This window comes from Dendropsophus ebraccatus, chromosome 14 (genome assembly GCF_027789765.1).
Source record: "Dendropsophus ebraccatus isolate aDenEbr1 chromosome 14, aDenEbr1.pat, whole genome shotgun sequence".
NCBI lineage: Eukaryota > Metazoa > Chordata > Amphibia > Anura > Hylidae > Dendropsophus > Dendropsophus ebraccatus.
In genome coordinates, this window is record NC_091467.1 from 39,625,324 (window position 1) to 39,645,110 (window position 19,787).

The 19,787-nt window shown below is 43.2% G+C and overlaps 1 protein-coding gene across 1 annotated transcript in view; it reads right to left on the reverse strand.

Annotated features, from left to right (window-relative positions):
• Window positions 1–19,787, reverse strand: part of CACNA1G (calcium voltage-gated channel subunit alpha1 G) — a 359,907-nt gene that overhangs the window by 68,366 nt on the left and 271,754 nt on the right. The window contains exon 32 of the mRNA XM_069953244.1: window positions 18,158–18,298. Within this exon, the coding sequence (XP_069809345.1) occupies window positions 18,158–18,298 (141 nt within the window). The remainder of the gene's footprint in view (window positions 1–18,157; window positions 18,299–19,787) is intronic.

Below are 19,787 nucleotides of genomic sequence, written 5' to 3' on the forward strand. Positions count from 1 at the left end.
AACCAGGGAGAACTGCTCCCATGGGGTCACCAAGGCGTCGACCGCTAACGCCCAAGGATCCCGAGCTCGAGTCACATAGATGGGGAGTTTGTGGTTCAGCCTGGAGGCGAAGAGATCCACGTCTGGGAATCCCCACCGCCGGCAGATTTGAAGAAACACCTCGGGATGTAGAGCCCATTCGCCCTGATCCAGTCTTTCGCAGCTGAGGTAGTCCGCCGCCCAATTGTCCACCCCGGGAATGTGGACTGCCGAGAGAGCTGGAACAAAACGCTCCGCCCAATGGAGAATGCGAGCAGCCTCGGTCATGACAGAGCGGCTCCTGGTGCCGCCTTGACGGTTCAGATAAGCAACGGCGGTGACGTTGTCGGTCTGAACACAGACCGGGTAACCCCTCAGGAGATCGGTCCACTGAGACAGGGCGAGAAAGATGGCCCGGAGCTCCAGGATATTGATGTGAAGCCGAGCCTCCATCGGCGACCAAGAGCCTTGAGCTGTGTGGCTCCGAAAGACAGCCCCCCACCCGGACAGGCTGGCATCCGTAGAGACGACCAGCCAATTGAGGGGGAGGAACGAAAATGAATCGGTATCCTGGGGATTACGTCGGATTCCGCGGACTACGTCAATGAAGGGGTGTGGGGGTGTTTTTATTTGAATAAAATTTTTTTTTTAACTTGTGTCTTGTCTTTATTTCTTTACTTTATAGACTTAGTAGTGGAAGCCGTCTAATAGACGGAATCCATTACTAAGTTGGGGCCTAGTGTTAGCCGGTATAAAATGGCTAACACTAACCCCCTATTATTACCCCAGTACCCAATGCCACCAGGGGTACTGGGAAGAGCCGGGTGCCAGTGGTCCCGGAGCGTCAAAATTGGCACTCCTGGATCGGGCAGCAGCAGGCTGGTAAGATTTAGGCTGGGGAGGGCCTAAACCAATGGCTCTTCCCACCCTGGTGTTACCAGGCTGCTGTCGTTTGGTTTTTAACCCGGCTGGTTATAAAAATAGGGGGGACCCTATGCGTTTTTTTTTTTAAATAAATAAATAAATTAAAAAGTCTATAAAGTAAAGAAAGTCTACTAAGTCTATAAAGTAAAGAAATAAAGACAAGACACAAGTTAAATTTTTTTTATTCAAATAAAAACACCCCCACACCCCTCATTGACCATTTTATTAAAAAAAAATATATAAAAAAACGCTGGTCATCGACGTAGTCCACGGAATCCGACGTAATCCCCAGGATACCGATATCTGAAAAACAAAAAGGGAGAAACACACAAAAAACACACAAACAGGAGCACAACACCCATCATTGTGAGCGGTGTTGTGCACCTTACAGTATGCAGCATCTTTACCGATCGCTGCTTACAGTCTGGCCCCCAAGGGGTTAAGGGAGGATGTATTGCATCCCCCTTAACCCCTTGGGGGCCAGACTGATGTCAGACTGCACCCATCCCAGCAAGGAAGGGGTTAACTGACCCCCCTTCCTTGCTGGGAGGGGTGCAGTGCTGGGGAGGGGGTGGGGAGAGCTCTATACTCACCCCGATGTGTCCTCTTCACTGGTCCGCAGCACAATGAAGTCACTGTACTGCGGACCGGCTCTTTATATGTGCGCTCAGCCGATCAGCCAATCAGCTGAGCGCACATATAATTCTAAATGTTTCTTCTAATAATGCTATTGTGATAACATAATTAGAAGAAACATTTGATGTTTTCATTAAAGTAAAGTGATGATTAGTACAGAATGCTCTTTTGCCGGCAATATGAATTAACGGCTTATGGAGCTTCCTGTACTAATTAATATTTAATTAATAAAACACATTTTCGATGAAATAAATTCTGTTTCGATGTTCAATAATTTAATTCTAACGAATCCATCATTGTGCAATTAAATATACTGTCAAAAAATAAATATATATATATAAATATACATTTATTTATATATATATTTATTTTAACAGTATATTTAATTGCAAAATGATGGATTCGTTAGAATTAAATTATTGACCAATGAAAGGGACTTTATTACAAAGAAAATGTGTTTTATTAATTTAATATATTAACTATTAGAGGCATCGGCATTCGGCATCATTGCCGGCTATTTTTGAAGTACTCCATACGGACCGCCTGTCAATCCACGGCCGCGTTTCCAGCCGCAAACAATGGTCTTGTTCATTTTTTACGGGTCCGTTTACGATCGGGCCGTAGATTCATACATAGTGTGCACTGTGCAGCCGTATATCCTATACTTTCCAGCGTACGCATGAACCACCAAAAATACCGCCGCACAATTACAGCCGCAAATACAGCCGCACACTTACATAGTCTGAACCTGGCCTCAATCACTAGATGTTTCTCCTCTCCGCTTTCCTAATTTTTCCTTTCCTTTCCTACAATATCTTCTCAGCAGCCCCTGCAGCGTTTTGTCAATGATGAGCTCTGTGCACCGCTAACAGTATGCTTCCTCTCTCTCTCTCTCTCTCTCTCTACTCACTGCTTGGTGCGGTCATGTGACCGCTCCTCTTAAAGCAATACCGACGTCACACAGGGGGTGGGCTAGTGCAAGATCCCTGTTGTTTGGATGTGTTCTGGGCATCATGGGAAAGTGCTTTTCCTGCCTGGAACACTTCCTGCTTTCTATAATGGCGGCTGTCATTTTAGAAAGCAAGAAAAAAAAAAATCAAAGCGGATTTCCAAAAATCCGAATCCGATTGGACTCGGATTTTTGGAAATATCCAAACCGGATCCCATACTGGCCGAACCGGTTCGCTCATCTCTAGTTGTAATATTAAATATCAACGCAGAGTGATCTGAAGCCCCCCTTGGTAAATAAGATACGGAGGACACAGCAGACACCAGACTAGGTGTCCCCACAGCATGATCAATTCGAGATAGGGAATGCCTCCCCAGGGGGTGACATGAGTAGACCCCTGCTGTAGGATGGTAGTGTCTGTATATTTCAACCCATCAAAATTAATGCAAGAGAGGCACCAGATAACCCGCATCCCCACCTGCCCAAGCGGCGTGATGCCTATCCAAGATTGGGGTAATTCAGAGATTTATGAAGATGGACAACCCCCTGGAGTAGGAGGTATGATATGCATGCTCAGACCATTGAACCCACAGGCGTCTCAGTCTATTGCATATGTCAGACGTCAGGTATGTCTCCTGAAGACATACAATGTGCGTGTTAGACCTACGTATGTGTGAGAAAATCAAGTTCCTTTTCCTAGGTGACCCCATGACCCTTACATTCCAGGACAGGACACTTACAGTAGCCATGGATACATATAAATAGATAAGCTACCTAGGATTATACAATACCATACGACCCAGGAGAGGCGCGAACAGAGGAGCCATGTCTGTGCTTGTGGAGCTGTGCGAAAATCACATAATCCAGAGATACCCTGCTACACCCGTGCCAAAAACTAGAACACCCAATAGTGGCGTCACCATCCAACGTAATCCAGCAATAAAACTAAACATCTGGGATGGGCAGATCCCAGTGGCACAATTCCAGACCATCGACTCTATGGGGGAAGAAACCCAATGCTTGCCCACATAAAGAGGTGCCATTCTCAAAGTCACTGAGACAACTCTCACCATTAGCCCTTACATAAGCAAAAAAAGGGGGCTAAAATAGGACAGAATATCCCCATCATTAATAACATAAGTAAATGTATACAGCTGGGTGATCCCCACTTGTAGAAGCAACCCAGTAATGGGGAGTAACCCACAGCGATGAGAAAACAAGGCAGTATCTGTAAGGTATAGTAACATACATATTATAGCTGGAGCTCTGCTGCCATCTAGTGCTCAATATAAGGTAAGAGCCACAGGACAGAGACCCAGCACACATCTCTATATATAACGCACACAGTCTCACATTGTGCATGGTGAATGTGGATCCACCTATATCTATATCAGAACATGTGTCCATGTGATTCTTGGAACAAAATGGAATACAGTCAAGTAAAGTCCTGCTGCTAAAGGAAAGGGTTAAGAGATGCATATAAGCAAAATATGAAACTGTAGTCATAGACAAAAAAATAACAGCGCCCCAGTGCATGAAATGTCCGAACCCCCCAAACCCTATATTCCTCCGCATCTTATGGGAGGACAAGAGGGAAGGTCTCCAGACAGTACCCAGCTTAGAGCAAAGAGAATAGGTAGGGTACAATCGGCCACACCAATGTACAACGCATGACCAGTGTTTCCCTCAAAGTGCAGAGTAGCTGGTCATAAGGCACTAAAATATGGTGCATTTGTATAAAGAACGGGAAGGGGGAGAATAGGGGTACAGAGGTGCAATCCAAAGCAACAAAGCACTATGGCCACAAATAGAATGGTAAACACTGCCAGTATATGGTACCCCGGCTTCCACTCATCCATTGGCATCTCTTGTGGAGTCCTAGCTGGCAACAGAACCAGGAGATTAGGCAGGAGAACTCAAATAGTTACACAGCAGGTGCTTATTCTGGATGGGGAGAGCCCTGACACTGTCAGAACAACCATTCCTTTGCCTCTTGCGGAGTCCCAAAAAAAAGTGCCCAGTCACCGTCCACTACCCGCAAGCGAGCAGGGTAAGCCATGGAGTAGAGGATTAATCACCATGTAAGATACCCTTTTCTTTTGGAGATCCGCCGAGAAGTCAGAGAAAATTGACACCATTGTATTTAATATCAGGTAGGCGTCTGGTATGGCGAAGTACCAGGTTGCAATTTGTGCTGTTCAGAAAGGTCTTGGTGGGGTGAGACCCTGGGAGCCCTCTCCACAGCGAAAACTGAGGAGAACTCTATATCTGGTAGAATGGACTTCAGCCACTGCGATGTAAATGCATCCTCTGCATGTTCTGGCAGTCCCAAAATCTGCAGGTTGTTGGGTCTTAAGGATAGTTGATCCTTCTCCTATTGGGAGGTAATTATAAGGCACTTGAATGTGGTTGCCTAAGCAACAATTACCTGTTTTCCCATAGGGATAAAACTTAACTTTTATTTCTCATCTTTAATATATAACATGAAGAAAATAGTGATAGTGTATATACAGTATAATATAAATATAAAAATATATAATAAAAATAGTCGCACTTCAGATGAACATTATTCCTAGCAGAGGTAGTGTAGTTATGACATATCCGCTGTGCGCATTTCTGCGTAGTAATTACAGACTGGAGGTGGTAGCACCCTGTCCAGTTCTGTTTAACGATTAGGGTTATTATACCTCTATTAGAACTGTCAGAAATATTAATGCGCTTGTTTGTGGTAGCGGTGTCTTTATAGGAATGGCAATGCTATAGAATCAATGTGGCTCAATTGGATGATGTTACTGCGAGAGTGCCAAGGCTGCCGGCTAGTCTTGCACTCAGATACAGTTCACTATGTAATTATGGCGATAGTTATTTTCACCAGGTTGGTACAAGTTTAAGCTACAATGTTATTTAGCGATATATACACCTTGTTTGTGCATTACAAAGGGATGATGAGACGTAATAGGACAAATTTCCGTTGTTAACAGCGTTGTGTTATTCACACTCACTGTTGACTGTGCGGGCAAATGCATCAAAATTGGTAGCGTTATAGCTTGCCTGCTGACAGCAACACAGTAACGTACCCGCTACAGTCTAAAGATCATTGCCATTACCTAACACAGCTAGTCGTGCGGGCATATGTTTACAGCTGGCAGCATATCAGCTTGCCCGATTGAGCCGAAAACATGTCCGCTGGCTGTGAATAAGCTGTGATCCACGGGCAGTGCCCTGTGGTCGCGATGTGCGATCGTCACTTCTTGTCGGCTACACTATTATACGAAACTGCTAACTCAATTAGCTAGATTCTCATTTGTGCACTCAGTTCAATCTTACTTGCGCTGACTATATTAAAATATTCATGCCTTAACAGACCTAACTAGTTTCGCCAGTTGCACTGGCTTTCTCAAATGAGGCATGGTTGTTGGGTCTTAAGCGGTTTTCCAGGTCATCTGACTTTTGGCGCCAAAGGTCTGCTTGCTTCTCCAGCTCCGCCACTGCTATAGGAATAGGGTTAATCCTCTCTTCCAGGGTAGAAACCTGGTCCTCTGTATCCCTCAGGCTGCCCGCTCCGTGTAGAGGGAGGATAGCGCATGGGGACCGCTTAAAAAATGCCTGGAGAACATGGATACAGCCATAGCTGTCTAAAGAAAAAGGAATCTGGTTCGCTCATATCAAGTTCTGGTCATAGTGTGATGGTAGTATTTGTTCTGTGTATACAAGAAATGGTATAGTGGTATGATTCACACAATAACTCAAAGGTGCTCATACCACTATACTGTCACTGAATAATATTCCACTCTGGAAGCAATCCCCCCATAGGTAGACCTTCCACATGTAGGTAACCCCACAGTAGTAAGACCCCTCCACTGTAGTAAATTTCCCCCCCACCCACTGTGCTACCCCTATTGGTGATCCTTTCCATATAGGCATCTCTGCCCCCTGGAAGTACCCATCTCTGCCCCCTGGAAGTACCAATATAGGTTCATGGGAGTGTGGATGATGGGAGTGAGCATTGTGTGGATCCATCATGCACACAATGCTCACTCCCATCATCCACACTCCCATCAACCTGGTGATAGCGCCGCTTTAAAAAATATTACTTACTCTCATCATTATCACTCCCATCATGCACACTCCTGTCATGCACACTCCCATCATGCACACTCCCGTCATGCACGCCAATCACTTCAATCACACACATTTACAGACAACCATAGACATATACTTACGTCTTAAGTGACTTCCAGGAGGATCGGCAGTGGTCCGGAGGAATTGCCCATGTGCGGGGAGCAGGCCGTCTTCATCGGGACTGCTTCCCTGCACCGACGTGTACATAGAGCCCTCTATGCAGTTATGAATATGCATAGTGGGTGGGAGGGGGCGGGCTAGGCGTGAGGTGGCGGTGCTCGGGGCCAGAGGGAATGCCCCAAATGCTCTAAAGCATTTAATGTGCTAAATAATGGGGGGGAACAGAGCCATGTAATTAGCATCGATGTACTTCTTAAGGACATAGCTACTGCGGCATATCAGCAGGTTCTCTGGGAAGAACCTGCTGATAGTGCCGCCTTAACCCCTTAATAACCGCGCAGCGACCCCGCTCTGAACCGCCGCGGTCCCGGGTGCTACATGTAGCCAGGGACCGCTGCAATTAGCGGGCATGATCCGATCGCCGTGCCCGCTAATTAAGGATTCAGATGCAGCTGTCAAAGTTGACAGCTGCATCTGAGTCCTTTATGCAGCCTCATCCCTGGTGTCTAGTGGGGACGTTGTCCTGGAGGAGCAATCCACACATCCTGCTCGGGCCGGGGTCTGCGCCGTAATGGCGCTGATCCCGGCTCGGCACTCGATTGCTTCCAGTTGCAGCAGCTAGAAGTCCCCCAGGGGGATTAACCCTAACCCCAGGGGGAATAACCCTAACCCCAGGGGGGCTTCTAGTATATGTATAAAATAAATAAATAAAGTGTTGTTATTAATGAAAAGCCCCCTCCACTAATAAAAGTTTGAATCACCCCCCTTTTCCCATGTTATAAATAAAAATAAATAAATAAACATGTTTGGTATCGCCGCGTGTGTAATCGCCCAAATTATAAATTTATTTAATTCCTGATCTTGTACGGTAAATGGCGTAAGCGTAAAAAAATCCCAAAGTGAAAAATTGTGCATTTTTCTGCATCAAATCCAGAAATATTGTAATAAAAAGCGATCAAAAAGTCGCCTATGTGCAAACAAGGTATTGATAGAAAGAACACATCATGGTGCAAAAAATGACACCTCACACAGCCCCATAGACCAAAGGATAAAAGCGCTATAAGCCTGGGAATAGAGCAATTTTAAGGAACATATATTTGTTAACAATGGTTTGAATTTTTTACAAGCCCTCAGATAAAAGAAAAGTTATACATGTTACATATCGTTGTAATCGTAACGACATGAGGAACATATATAACAGGTCAGTTTTACCTCAGGGTAAAAATAAATACCCCTCAAATAGAATGCGTTTTTTTTTTTTCAATTTCACCACACATTTTTTTTCCTGGTTTTGCAGTGTACTTTATGATTCAGCCTGTCATTGCAAAGTACAATAAGTGGCGCCAAAAAAAAAGGGCTCATGTGGGTTTCTAGGTGAAAAAATGCAACTGCTATGGCCTTTTAAGCACAAGTAGGAAAAAAACGGAAGTGCAAAAATCTAAATTGGCTCTGTCTTTAAGGGGTTAAATAAATATACAAAACATATTCTTCTGGCTCCAGAGCAGCCCCTCTTGCCACCACACGCCCCCAGCGCTTCTTCCTCAATAATCTTCCACAGTAGGGCCAAAAACTAAGGAAATTGATCCAGCAGAGGCCAATTCACTGGTAGGCAAAATGCAAGCATCAGCCCACCACACATGGACATGCACAGATATAGCAGCACACACCAACACTGACACAGCCTGCTGTAATGATGCAACATCTGCAGTGTGTCAGTCATTGTCACTGAGTGTGCACTGTGCTGTGAGAGTTGTGTGGCCCTCTGCAGTTGCTGAGCGAATATTGTGGTGGCGGGTGGTCACAGCGCTGTTATTTTACTACTGCACAATGCAAACTTGCAGAGTGACACAGCGGCACGCTGACAGGTAATCCTGGTGGCCCACCAGGCATCTGCCTGGTCTGTCAAATTGTTAGTCCGGGCCTAATCATAGTTACACTTTATTAAATTACATATTACATATGGGATTTCAGTACACTCCCAATGATTCTGTTAAGACTCAAGAACAAGTCACTAAAACTTGTAAATGCAGTATTTGTTCTCCTTTTAAGAGTGATAAAACTTTGATCAGTACATTTAGAAATTTGTTTTATGGGTATGATTTGATGTATACAAACTTGTTATGTTAAATTGATGAATGGGAAAATTTACTCAAAATGCATTATTGCTCCTTTATTGGACTCCAATAAAGCTGAACTTTGAAAGAAGTGTTCACCTTTGGGAATGATTGTTTATTACCATACATATAATACTGTCATGAAATCAGACGTTTCAACAAAATTTAAGCAACAACCTATGATACAAAAGAAAAATTACAGACGTATGTCAAACATATAGAAAGAGACCTACCCACTATATTTTATATGGCTGCAAAAAAGTCTTTATGTTATCATAGCTAAATATAGAATGCTTATTAGCTGCACCAAGAAAAGAACAAAAACCTGTACAAATATGGGTACATGTTATATCTTTATATAAGAAAGGGGTGCATTTGCCAGAACAGTGATTGTGAGTCCCATGGGTTTATAAAACCATCCATCAAGTTAGGGGCTTACAATACCAGAATATTTATTCCTAAGCCATATACAGTAAAAAACAGATTTATGGCCTATACGCACGATAGGTCATCAATCACTGATTGGCAGGCGCTGTTCAGTGTTCAGTGTTCAACTGTTCAGTGCACACACTACACAGTGACTGGGGCCAGAATTGATAGACCTGTTTACTGCATCTCTTGTATCTGTTGCTACTGCTACACAGTAAACATAGCCAAATGATTCAGGCCTTATTCACTGTGTAGTGTGGGTGCAATTTTAGGGGGTGTTTGGTGTAGGCACCCTGTCTATCAGTGATTAACCCCTTAAGGACAGAGCCTACAATGGTGCCTAAAAGTGCAACTAAAAATAAATTACTCAAATAAAAAGTGCACATGTTACCCTTTAAAAAGAGCCCTAAATTGTGTTGTCAGCTTGTTTGCTTGCCAAGATATCTCCAGTTGTTTGGCTCAGAAAAAAAAGGATTTTTTCTCCTGTTTGTCTGAAAGTGGGCGTGGCCTCCCCCTTTCATCTCCATCCACTGACTGCTGACCAGAGATGGTATCACACACAGTGGGATTATGTACACAATGCCTCAGCACAGCATACGGTATTAGGCTATGTTCACACTACGTAAAAGTACGGCTGTACTTTTTGTGGGGTGGAACAATGCCTTATTTTCAATGGGATCCCATTGTTTACACATCGTACACGCTCCGTCCGGGATCCATGCGGCATCGCAAATAACTGACATGTCAGTTTTCTGCGGCCCCAATTCAATGAATTGCGGCCGTAGGAAACCCTGTCAGTTCACACAGTGAAGCGAGCGGCTCCGGCTGATGCGCCCGCATTAGAGCTCTGCGGCCGGAAAGATCATCCGGCCGGTACCTAAGTACTCGACCGGGGTCACGGAATGGCCGGTCCCTTACGTTGTGTGAACGTAGCCTTATATACAGTGGGATAAGATACAGTGTCTTAGCAGACTTTATCACATACAGTTCTCCCATACACAAATACACAGGAGCTTCCACTCCTATTATATAAGGGGATACACCCTAGTGTCCAATAGGTATCAACTTAAACTCAACAAAAAGAAAAAAAAGACACTATGCAATGAAAGAATTAATACCCAATCTTCATTAAAAACAATTAAAAAACCATATACATAAATAGAAAAAACGTTGCAACCATAAGCATGCCAGTAATACAGTCTGAACCTTATCCTAGATAAATAAGTGGTATATGACAGCGCCGCTAGCGCCCAGGAACTAACCGGGCTGATAAATGCAAAGTCCGAAAAGTAAACCAGGGAACAGCGGTCTCCAATAAAATCCACTTTATTGATAATCGGACAGAGATAAAATTCAGCAAAATGGAAAGAAAAATGCGACGCATTTTTGGACTTTTTTGGACTTTGCAAAAAACCAAATAGGTTATATTCACTAATGGTCTGCCATCTGTCCGAGAAATTCATTTATTATTATTACCCCAAATCATCCAAAAGGCACATATATATATATATATATATATATATATATATATATATATATATACAGTAAAATTGGTTCTAGAGTATGGCAGTGCAATGTTAACCTATACAAAAAATATCCTTAATAACGCTGAAAATCTAAAATTCTGAAAAAACAGGGCCACATATAGACAGATAGAGAGGGTGAATTAAAAGAAACCGGTGCAGACCCAATGGTGACTTTGTTAGGGGTGTTGCCAGATGCATTAGGGTGCCCTTTTATGTCATGACAATTATTATAATCATAATTACCTGTATAACCTGGGAAGGAGACATGCACTTGGGTCTGGCATGCAAAATGGTGCAGCTGGCGTTATACTGGCGATATACTGAGCATGACCGCCATACACCATATTACAAGGCATGAACTGTGTGTTTCACGACATGCGTTCCACTCCTACATCTGATTAGGTGTAAGTAATTTTTCTGTACATATTTAATTACAGCATGATCTGATCTAACAGATCCCTACCAGTGCGGTCTCATTTCTTTATACATACATAAGTAACCTAAAAAATCATTACCTGGTCCTGTATCTACAATGTAACCATAAAGATATATGTTCAATAACGCACTTTATGCATCAAAAAAAAACATGTGTAGTTATCACCACTATCACAGCTCACACTGTATATACTAACCCATGCTACAATAGTATAATCAATTAGACTTTCAGAGTCCATATACTATAGGCACCGCACGGAGGCTGGATTTGGCTGGAATGGATTTTGAGGGCCCTGTTGCATTTAGGCTATGTTCACACACTGTCAAAATTGTGGGCGTTTTTATTGAACGGCCATCATTTAATGGCAGTTAACATCTGTTATTTTATAACAAAGGCTGAAAATGTCAGTTAAATTATACGTTATAAAAAAACAGACCTTATTTGCTGTTAAATCATGTCTGGCTGTGTGAACATAGCCTTTCTGACCCCATTCTGGAAACTACAAGGGTGTAGTGAAACCCCACAAGGGTGTAGTGAGTATATGGACCCAACTACTGACTGGCACATATGTAGAACAATATGCTGTGAAAATCAAAAATGTAATTTTCACGGCACAAATGTGCCAGTCACCAGGGGGTCCATAAAGTGTCTCATAATTTTGGGGTCTGGGGGCCAGATGGGGTCAGTTGTATGGGGTGGGGGCTGTTTGAGACTCCAGAGATACCTGTTTGGGTCCTAATCATCACTGGATGAGTAGGAAGAATGGAGGAAAGCAGGATCTCCCCATTCTCACTGGCTGTCCTGGTGTCAGCTCAGTAGCGGTAGGGTGTTCAAAAAAATCAAAAAAAGGAAAAAAAAAATAACATTACTTGCACCCCCCCCCCCCCCAAAAAAAAAAAAAAAAAAATCATGGTGATCGGAGAGGTGGCACCACAATACTTCACAACAGTAATTGGTGCATTTTCTATCTGCACCATTTACCATTTCTTTCTGAACCCCCATTCAGCTGTCATTGGCTGGTCAGAACTAATTAGCCAATGACAATGATCACCGTCACAGGGGGAAGTACTCTTTCCCAGAGGTGATGAGGAAAGATAGCGTGCTATTCACAATAGCAGCCATCTTTACCCGATTTCTATGTCAAATCACACAGTGATCAGGTAAACCCGGGGTTACACCCATTTACATTAAAAAGGGGGGCATAAATGTATGCCTCCGGTCGCTATGGATTAACCCCTTAACGACCGCGGGCGTAAGTGTAGGCCCCCAAAACCCGTACCTTAACGCAAACGGGCGTACATTTACGCCCGCGGTTTCCCCAATCGCTGCATGTACACACGCAGCGATCGGGGAAGATGGCCTGCTACAATGTATAGCAGGCCATCCCTGCTTGTCGGCACGGGGGGTGATTAACCCCTCTCGTGCTGACAATCGCCGCTATTGGCTGATCAATTCAGATCAGCCAAAGGTGGCGATCTGCAGCTTTCCGGGTCATCAGAGACCCGATGGCCCGGAAAGCAATGGCGGTCGGTGCTGTCCGAGAACGGCACCGACCGCCATTACTGTTAAAAGTAATGGTGGCCACGGTGCCACGTCCCGATCGCCGTGATCCCGGCCGGCCGATCACGGGGATATAAGTACCCCATGAAAGGGTTAAATACCTGCTGTGGACACCTCAGCTAGGTAGCTGAGGTGTCCAGAGCAGGTATTGACCCATACTCACCTGATCCAGCGCCCCAATCGCGTCTTCCGGGTTCCGATCGCGTCCTCGTCTTCGTCGGCGTCTTTGTCTTTTTCCGGAATTTGCGTTCTACTGACCCCTAGCGGCTGATAAGTGTATATAATACACATATAAGTAGCTATAGGGTTGAATAAAGTTTTTTTTTTTTCATTTTTTTTTTCTTTTCCGCACCCTATCGCCGCTGAGTGCTGATCAGCATCGCACGTAAGTGCATAGAATGGAGTCTATGACACGGACGGAGACGCGCGCCCGCATCAGTCTGCCGGTGGGTGCCAGCTGCGGAATGCACAAAGGGTTATCCTTCGCCATTCCGCAGTGTGCACGTACCCTTAGAGTGTATGAAGGAAGGGACACCCGAATCCAGCCCCCAGATGACAACCCCCCCCCCCATCCTCGGAGTTAGTGGGAAGATCGTTCGGGAACTGATCTTTCCACTGCTGGATAAAGGTTACCACCTGTACGAGGATAACTTTTATACCAGCACCCCCTCTTCCAGTCACTCGCTGCCCGAGCTACTGTAGCTTGCGGCATAATCCGAAAATATCAAAAGCCGTATTAATAGCCCTAATATTTAGCAGCCATAGACCGGACCCAGCGCTTCTGGATATGAAGGACCCCGTATCGCACCAGGGCAACATTTTCCAGGTGACGTCACCAACACTGGAAAACAGGAGACCCCAGAAGAAGTGCAGAGTGTGGGGTAACAGAGGGATCAGGAAGGACGCCATTTTACAGTGTGACGCCTGTCCTGATCACCCCGGCCTCTGCATACTGGATCGCTTCAAGGCGTACCACACGTCATTGGAGATCTAAATTATCTAAATTCTGTCCCTTATTCCTATTTCAGGGGTCATGTTTATCCAGGGATTATTCTGATCGCCATTATGGAGTCGGGAAGGAATTTTTTCCCAGTGATGAGGCTACTGTCGTCTGCCTTACGAGGGTTTTTTGCCTTCCTCTGGATCAACACAGGTTGAATTTGATGGACACCTGTCATTTTCAACCTTATAAACTAATAATTGGCCTAATACCCCCAAATAAATTGTCCCTTTTCCCCAGCTAAATAGGTATGGCTGCCATTCCCATTAGAGGATGCCATGATGCAATTACAAAGCCTCTGTGCAGCCAGGACAGTAGAAACCCCCCACAAGTGACCCCATTCTGGAAACTACACCACATAAGGAATCTAACAAGGGGGGCAGCGGGGATATGGCCCCCTGGTGACGGCCACATTTGGGACGTGAAAATGAAAAAAATGGTATTTTTTTTATTTTCACAGCACATGTTCTACATATGTGCCTGTTACCAGTGGGGTCCATATGCTCACTGCACCCCTTGTTAGATTCCTTATGGGGTGTAGTTTCCAGAATGGGGTCACTTGTGGGGGGTTTCTACTGTCTTGGCAGAACAGGAGCTTTGTAATTGCGACATGGCCTCCATCCTCCATTCCAGCCTCTAAATGGCACTCTGTCCCTTTGGTGGCTTGCCCTGTGCCCATATGGCACATTATGTCCACATGTGGAGTATTTTCGTACTCAGGGGAAATTACCCTACACACTTTGCATTTATTTTCTTTTTTAACCCCTTGTGGAAATGGAAAAAAATCAAGGCTAGACCAACATTTAGTGTAATTTTTTTTACATTTTTACTCTAAATCATTGATCTTGTCTTGATTTTTTCATTTTTACAAGGGGCTAAAAGAGAAAAAAAAAACACAAAATGTGTAGTGCAATCCCCCCTGAATCCGTAAATACCCCACATGTGGACATAAAGTGCCATGTGGGTGCAGGGCAAGCCTCCGAAGGGAAGGAGTCCTCCTGCTGCCAAGACAGTGGAAACCCCCCACAAGTGACCCCATTCTGGAAACTACACCCCTCAAGGAATCTAACAAGCGGTGCAATGAGGATATGGACTCTTTGATGACGGGCACATTTGTGCCGTGAAAGTGAAAAAATGAAAATTTTCACTTTCACGTCACAATTTTCCACATTTGTGCCCGTCACCAGTGGGGTCCATATGCTCACTGCCCCCCTTGTTAGATTCCTTGAGGGGTTTAGTTTCCAGAATGGGGTCACTTGTGGGGGGTTTCTAGGGTTTTGGCAGCACGAGGGCTCTGTAAATGCGATGTGGCCCTTGAAATCCATTCCAGTGAAATCCAGCTTCCAAAAGCCAATTGGCGCTCCTTCCCTTTGGAGGCTCGTCCTGCGCCCGCTTGGCACTTTATGTCCACATGTGGGGTATTTCCGAACTGCGCTACATGTTTTGTGTTTTTTTTCCCCTTTTATCCCTTTGTGAAAATGAAAAATTGAAGGCTAGAACGTTTTAGTGTAAAAAATATTTTGTCTTTTTTCACGCCATATTGTTCGGAAAATCTGTGAAGCACCTGTGGGGTCCAGATGCTCACCGCACCCCTTGTTACATTCCTTGAGGGGTGTAGTTTTCTAAATGGTGTCCCTTTAGGGGTGATTTTTAGGTTTTGGCACCCCAGAGCCTCTGCCAACCTAAAGTGGTACAGTCAGAAATGGCCAAATATAACGGAGCCATTGAAATTCACTAGGTGCTCCTTTATATCTGAGGCTTGTGGTTGCGTCAAACAATGCAATAGGGCCACATATGGGGTATTTCTATAAACTGCCGAAATGGGGAAATAAATATTGGGGTGCATTTCTCTGGTAATAGGTTTATAATTATGAAAAATATTGGATTACAATAAAATCTCTGCACAGAAAATTAAAATGTTCAAATTTCTTACACACTTAGCTTTTATTTCTGTGACTCCCCTAAAGGGTTAAAAAACTTTCTGGATGTGCTTTTGCAGAGTTTTGGGGGTGCAGTTTCTGAAATGGGGTGCTTTGTGGGGCTTTATAACATACAGTCCCCTCAAATACACTTTATAAGACCTGAACAGGTCCCTAAAAATATCTGATTTTGAAATTTTACTGAAAATTTGGAAATTTGCTGCTAATGTTTTACGCTTTCTATTGTCTAAAAAAAATGAAATATAGTTTAATAAATGCCGCCAACATAAAGTAGACATGTTGCTAATGCTATTTAATATATAATTTATGTGGCCTAACCATTTTCTGTATAAGCAGAAAAGTTTTAATGTTGGAAAAATGCATTTTTTCACAATTTCACGTTATTGTGTTTTTTTTTCATAAAGATTCGTTAGAAGTATCGACTCCAATTTACAAAAAATGTGAATTACAATATGTCACGAGAAAACAATCTCAGAATCAGCCGGATAGGTAAAAGCATCCCGAAGTTATTAATGAATAAAGTGACACAGGTCATATTCATAAAATTTGCTCCGGTCCTTAAGGCCATTTCAGGCCCGATCCTTAAAGGGGTTATCCAGCGCTACAAAAACATGGCCACTTTCCCCCTACTGTTGTCTCCAGCTTGGGTGGAGTTTTGAATCTCAGTTCCATTGAAGTAAATGGAGCTTAATTGCAAACCGCACCTGAACTGGAGACAACAGTTGGGGGAAAAGTGGCCATGTTTTTGTAGCGCTGGATAACCCCTTTAAGGGGTTAATTATGTATCCGGAGGATAGGCCATTCGTTTGTTTTGCCCAGTAAATGTCTTTCAGGACATAAAGATACAGCAGCTAGCTTATGGGTAAAGTACATATTATTCCTTAATGCCTTTATAAGCGTATGGTGCGTTTACACGTAACGATTATGGTACGAATTTGCGCGATAACGATCGAATTCGAACGATAATCGTACGTGTAAACGCAGCGAACGATCAAACGACGAACGATACATCAAATTGTCGTTCGCAAAAAATCCGCAAATCGTTCCGTGTGAACAGTCGTTCGCCGATTTAACCATTGTGTGAGATAGGCTTAAGCGTTCGCAAAACGATCGCAAAACGAATTTTCCGTACGATGTATCGTGCAGTCTAAACGCTGCTCGTTATGAAAAAAAAACGTTACTCCGACATCGTTAATCGTACGATCGGGCCAATTATCGTTACGTGTAAACGCATCATAAGTATCCCCAATTATACAACTTAACTTCAGCTGCTATGTGGCACAATTGTGGGTTAATTGTATGATGTCCATCAAGTGAAAGTACTGGGAGTATACAAGTATATATTTCAGGACTTAGGGTGCGTTTACACAGAGAGATTTATCTGACAGATTTTGGAAGCCAAAGCCTGGAATGGATTTGAAAAGAGGATAGATCCCAGTCTTTCCTTTATGACCTGATCCGTTTATAGTCTGTTTCTGGCTTTGGCTTCCAAAATCTGTCAGATAAATCTGTCTGTGTAAATGCACCATTAGGCTGCGTTCACACTACGTATATTTCAGTCAGTATATTTCATTCAGTATTGCAACCAAAACCAGGAGTGGATTAAAAACACAGAAAGGATCTGTTCACACAATGGTGAAATTGAGTGGATGGCCGCCATATAACAGTAAATAACGGCCATTATTTCAATATAACATCCGTTGTTCTAAAATAACAGCAAATATTTGCCATTAAATGGCGCCCATCCACTCAATTTCAACATTGTGTGAACAGATCCTTTCTGTGTTTTTAATCCACTCCTGGTTTTGGTTGCAATACTGACTGAAATATACTGACTGAAATATACATATACTGACTGAAATGTGAAGTGTGAACGCAGCCTAATTAAAGTGCAATTCTCCAATTATGCCATGTTCTCTATTTTTATAAACTTGTTCTATTACAAACTTTTACACCAGTGTTTTATTCTTCATACATCTATTCTCATCTATTCTCATATTCTATTATCTATTCTAATATTCATATACCCTTGGAACCTGTTGCGATAATACATAAAAATATATAACATTACTTTCTCTTTAACTACTTTTTGCTACCTGTGGTGCTCATCTTTGCTGACACCTAAAAAATATTTTTGAGTATGTCTTAAAAGTTCTTTCTTCTGTTCTGGTTACTAAAAAATTATTATTTTTTAAAATCTTTGACTGCATGAAATTATGTTTTCCGCTGTACATGATTTATTTGAAAGAGTACATCATGTAGCTGTTGTTTAAGGGTTCGTTTGAAGATACAATAGGAGGAAGACTATTATTTTTATGACATTATGAAGGTGATAGTACAATGTACTGTTGTAGTTAGAAAGCCTTCCATTGCTGAAACTGACCTGCTTTTCAGATGAGCCTTTGTCATATGGAGACAAAGCATAGTGATGGCATACTGAACCAGAAAGATTGTCCATAAGTTTCATTTCACCCTCTAAAGATCCCTGGATTAGTAATGATATAGTATCAAACATATGTCTTTCCTGTAAAACAAGACAAAACAAGAAAAAAGCTGTAAGTTATACTAAAGAGGCCATTTAAGGTATCAACTTTCTAACTTCCATCGTCTGTTTATGCAAAAGTGCACTTGCAATGTAACATTAAGAAAATGAAGAAGATTAATTAGTCTTTACCAATAACATTTGCTTTATTAGGGTATGCTCACACTAAGTAAATCTGGCAGAATTCCGCGGCAGAACTTTCCACCGTGAAATCCTGCCTTTCTCAGTGTGCCATGGGCTGTTTATGGGACAGCCCGCACTACTCCACTGCCACTGCTCTCTGCTCAAAGAAGTGACATGTCACTTCTTCGAGTGGAGAGCAGCGGCAGCGGAGGAGCGTGTGCCCTCCCATATACAAGTTATGACACACTGAGACAGGCGGGATTCCGTGGTGGAAAGTTCCGCCTTATTTACTCAGTGTGAACATACCCTCAAAATAAATTTGTCAGGGCCTGGAATTATTTTTATCATTAAACATAGGAGAAGATCAATTGGGCTCTTATTGGCAATTGGTTTGCCAATTAGATTCATGTTAAAGGGGTATTCCAAGAAAAACTAATTTGTCCCCTAGCCACAAGATAGGGGACAAGTAAGAGATTGTGGAGGGTACGACCTTTGTCCCCTCCCTCCCAGCGATCTTCATATCAGCATGTGACCTGGGGCTCCATTCATTCTCTACAGAGCCGCTGGAGAGAGACGAGTACAGCACTCGCCTCCTTCCAATGGCTCCATAGAAATGAATAGAGCCACGGGTCACGTGCCATACTCGAAGCTTTATTTAAAAACAAAGGAGCCGTGGGCTGATATGGAGATTGCCGGGGGGGGGGGGGGGGTACAGAGGTCGGACCCCCGCGATCTCCTTCTTGACAAATTAGTTTTTCTTTATGGCTTCATGCTGTCCCAGTCACTTCTAGTGCTCAAGCACCCTATTATTGAGTCAGGTGAAGGCATGTTGTAGAAATGATGTGTTCAAAACCACAATGATGCTGGTTTCACACAAGGCAGATTTTTGGATAACGGCCACTGGTGAACTACCCCTTTAATGTTTGCTTCATTTATATTTAGCCCAGATTCGGAGGATTATGTTAAGCCACAGACATTTCTGCATATCTTACATGTGGATTGTGATGCAGATTTCCCATGGAAAGGTTAAAAACGCAGCTATGCTTTTTAAAAATCTGCATGTAAGAAATGCAAATGTTTGTGTTTTTGGCAGATTCATCTATGCCTTAAAATTACTACTGGATATAAATGCAGCAGAAATTAATTTGCAAGATTTGTTATCTGGAATATGTTATCCGATGGTAAGGTCCAACATAATGTCAGGCTACTTGTGGACAAAAGGAATAGAGAAATTCCTGGCAGCCAACAAGAACTTGCTTGCAGTAACGATTTATTCCAATATTAAGGGAGATGCACTCTGCTTATAGACAGAACATGTTCGGTTATACACCTTGCTCAGCTGCCTAAT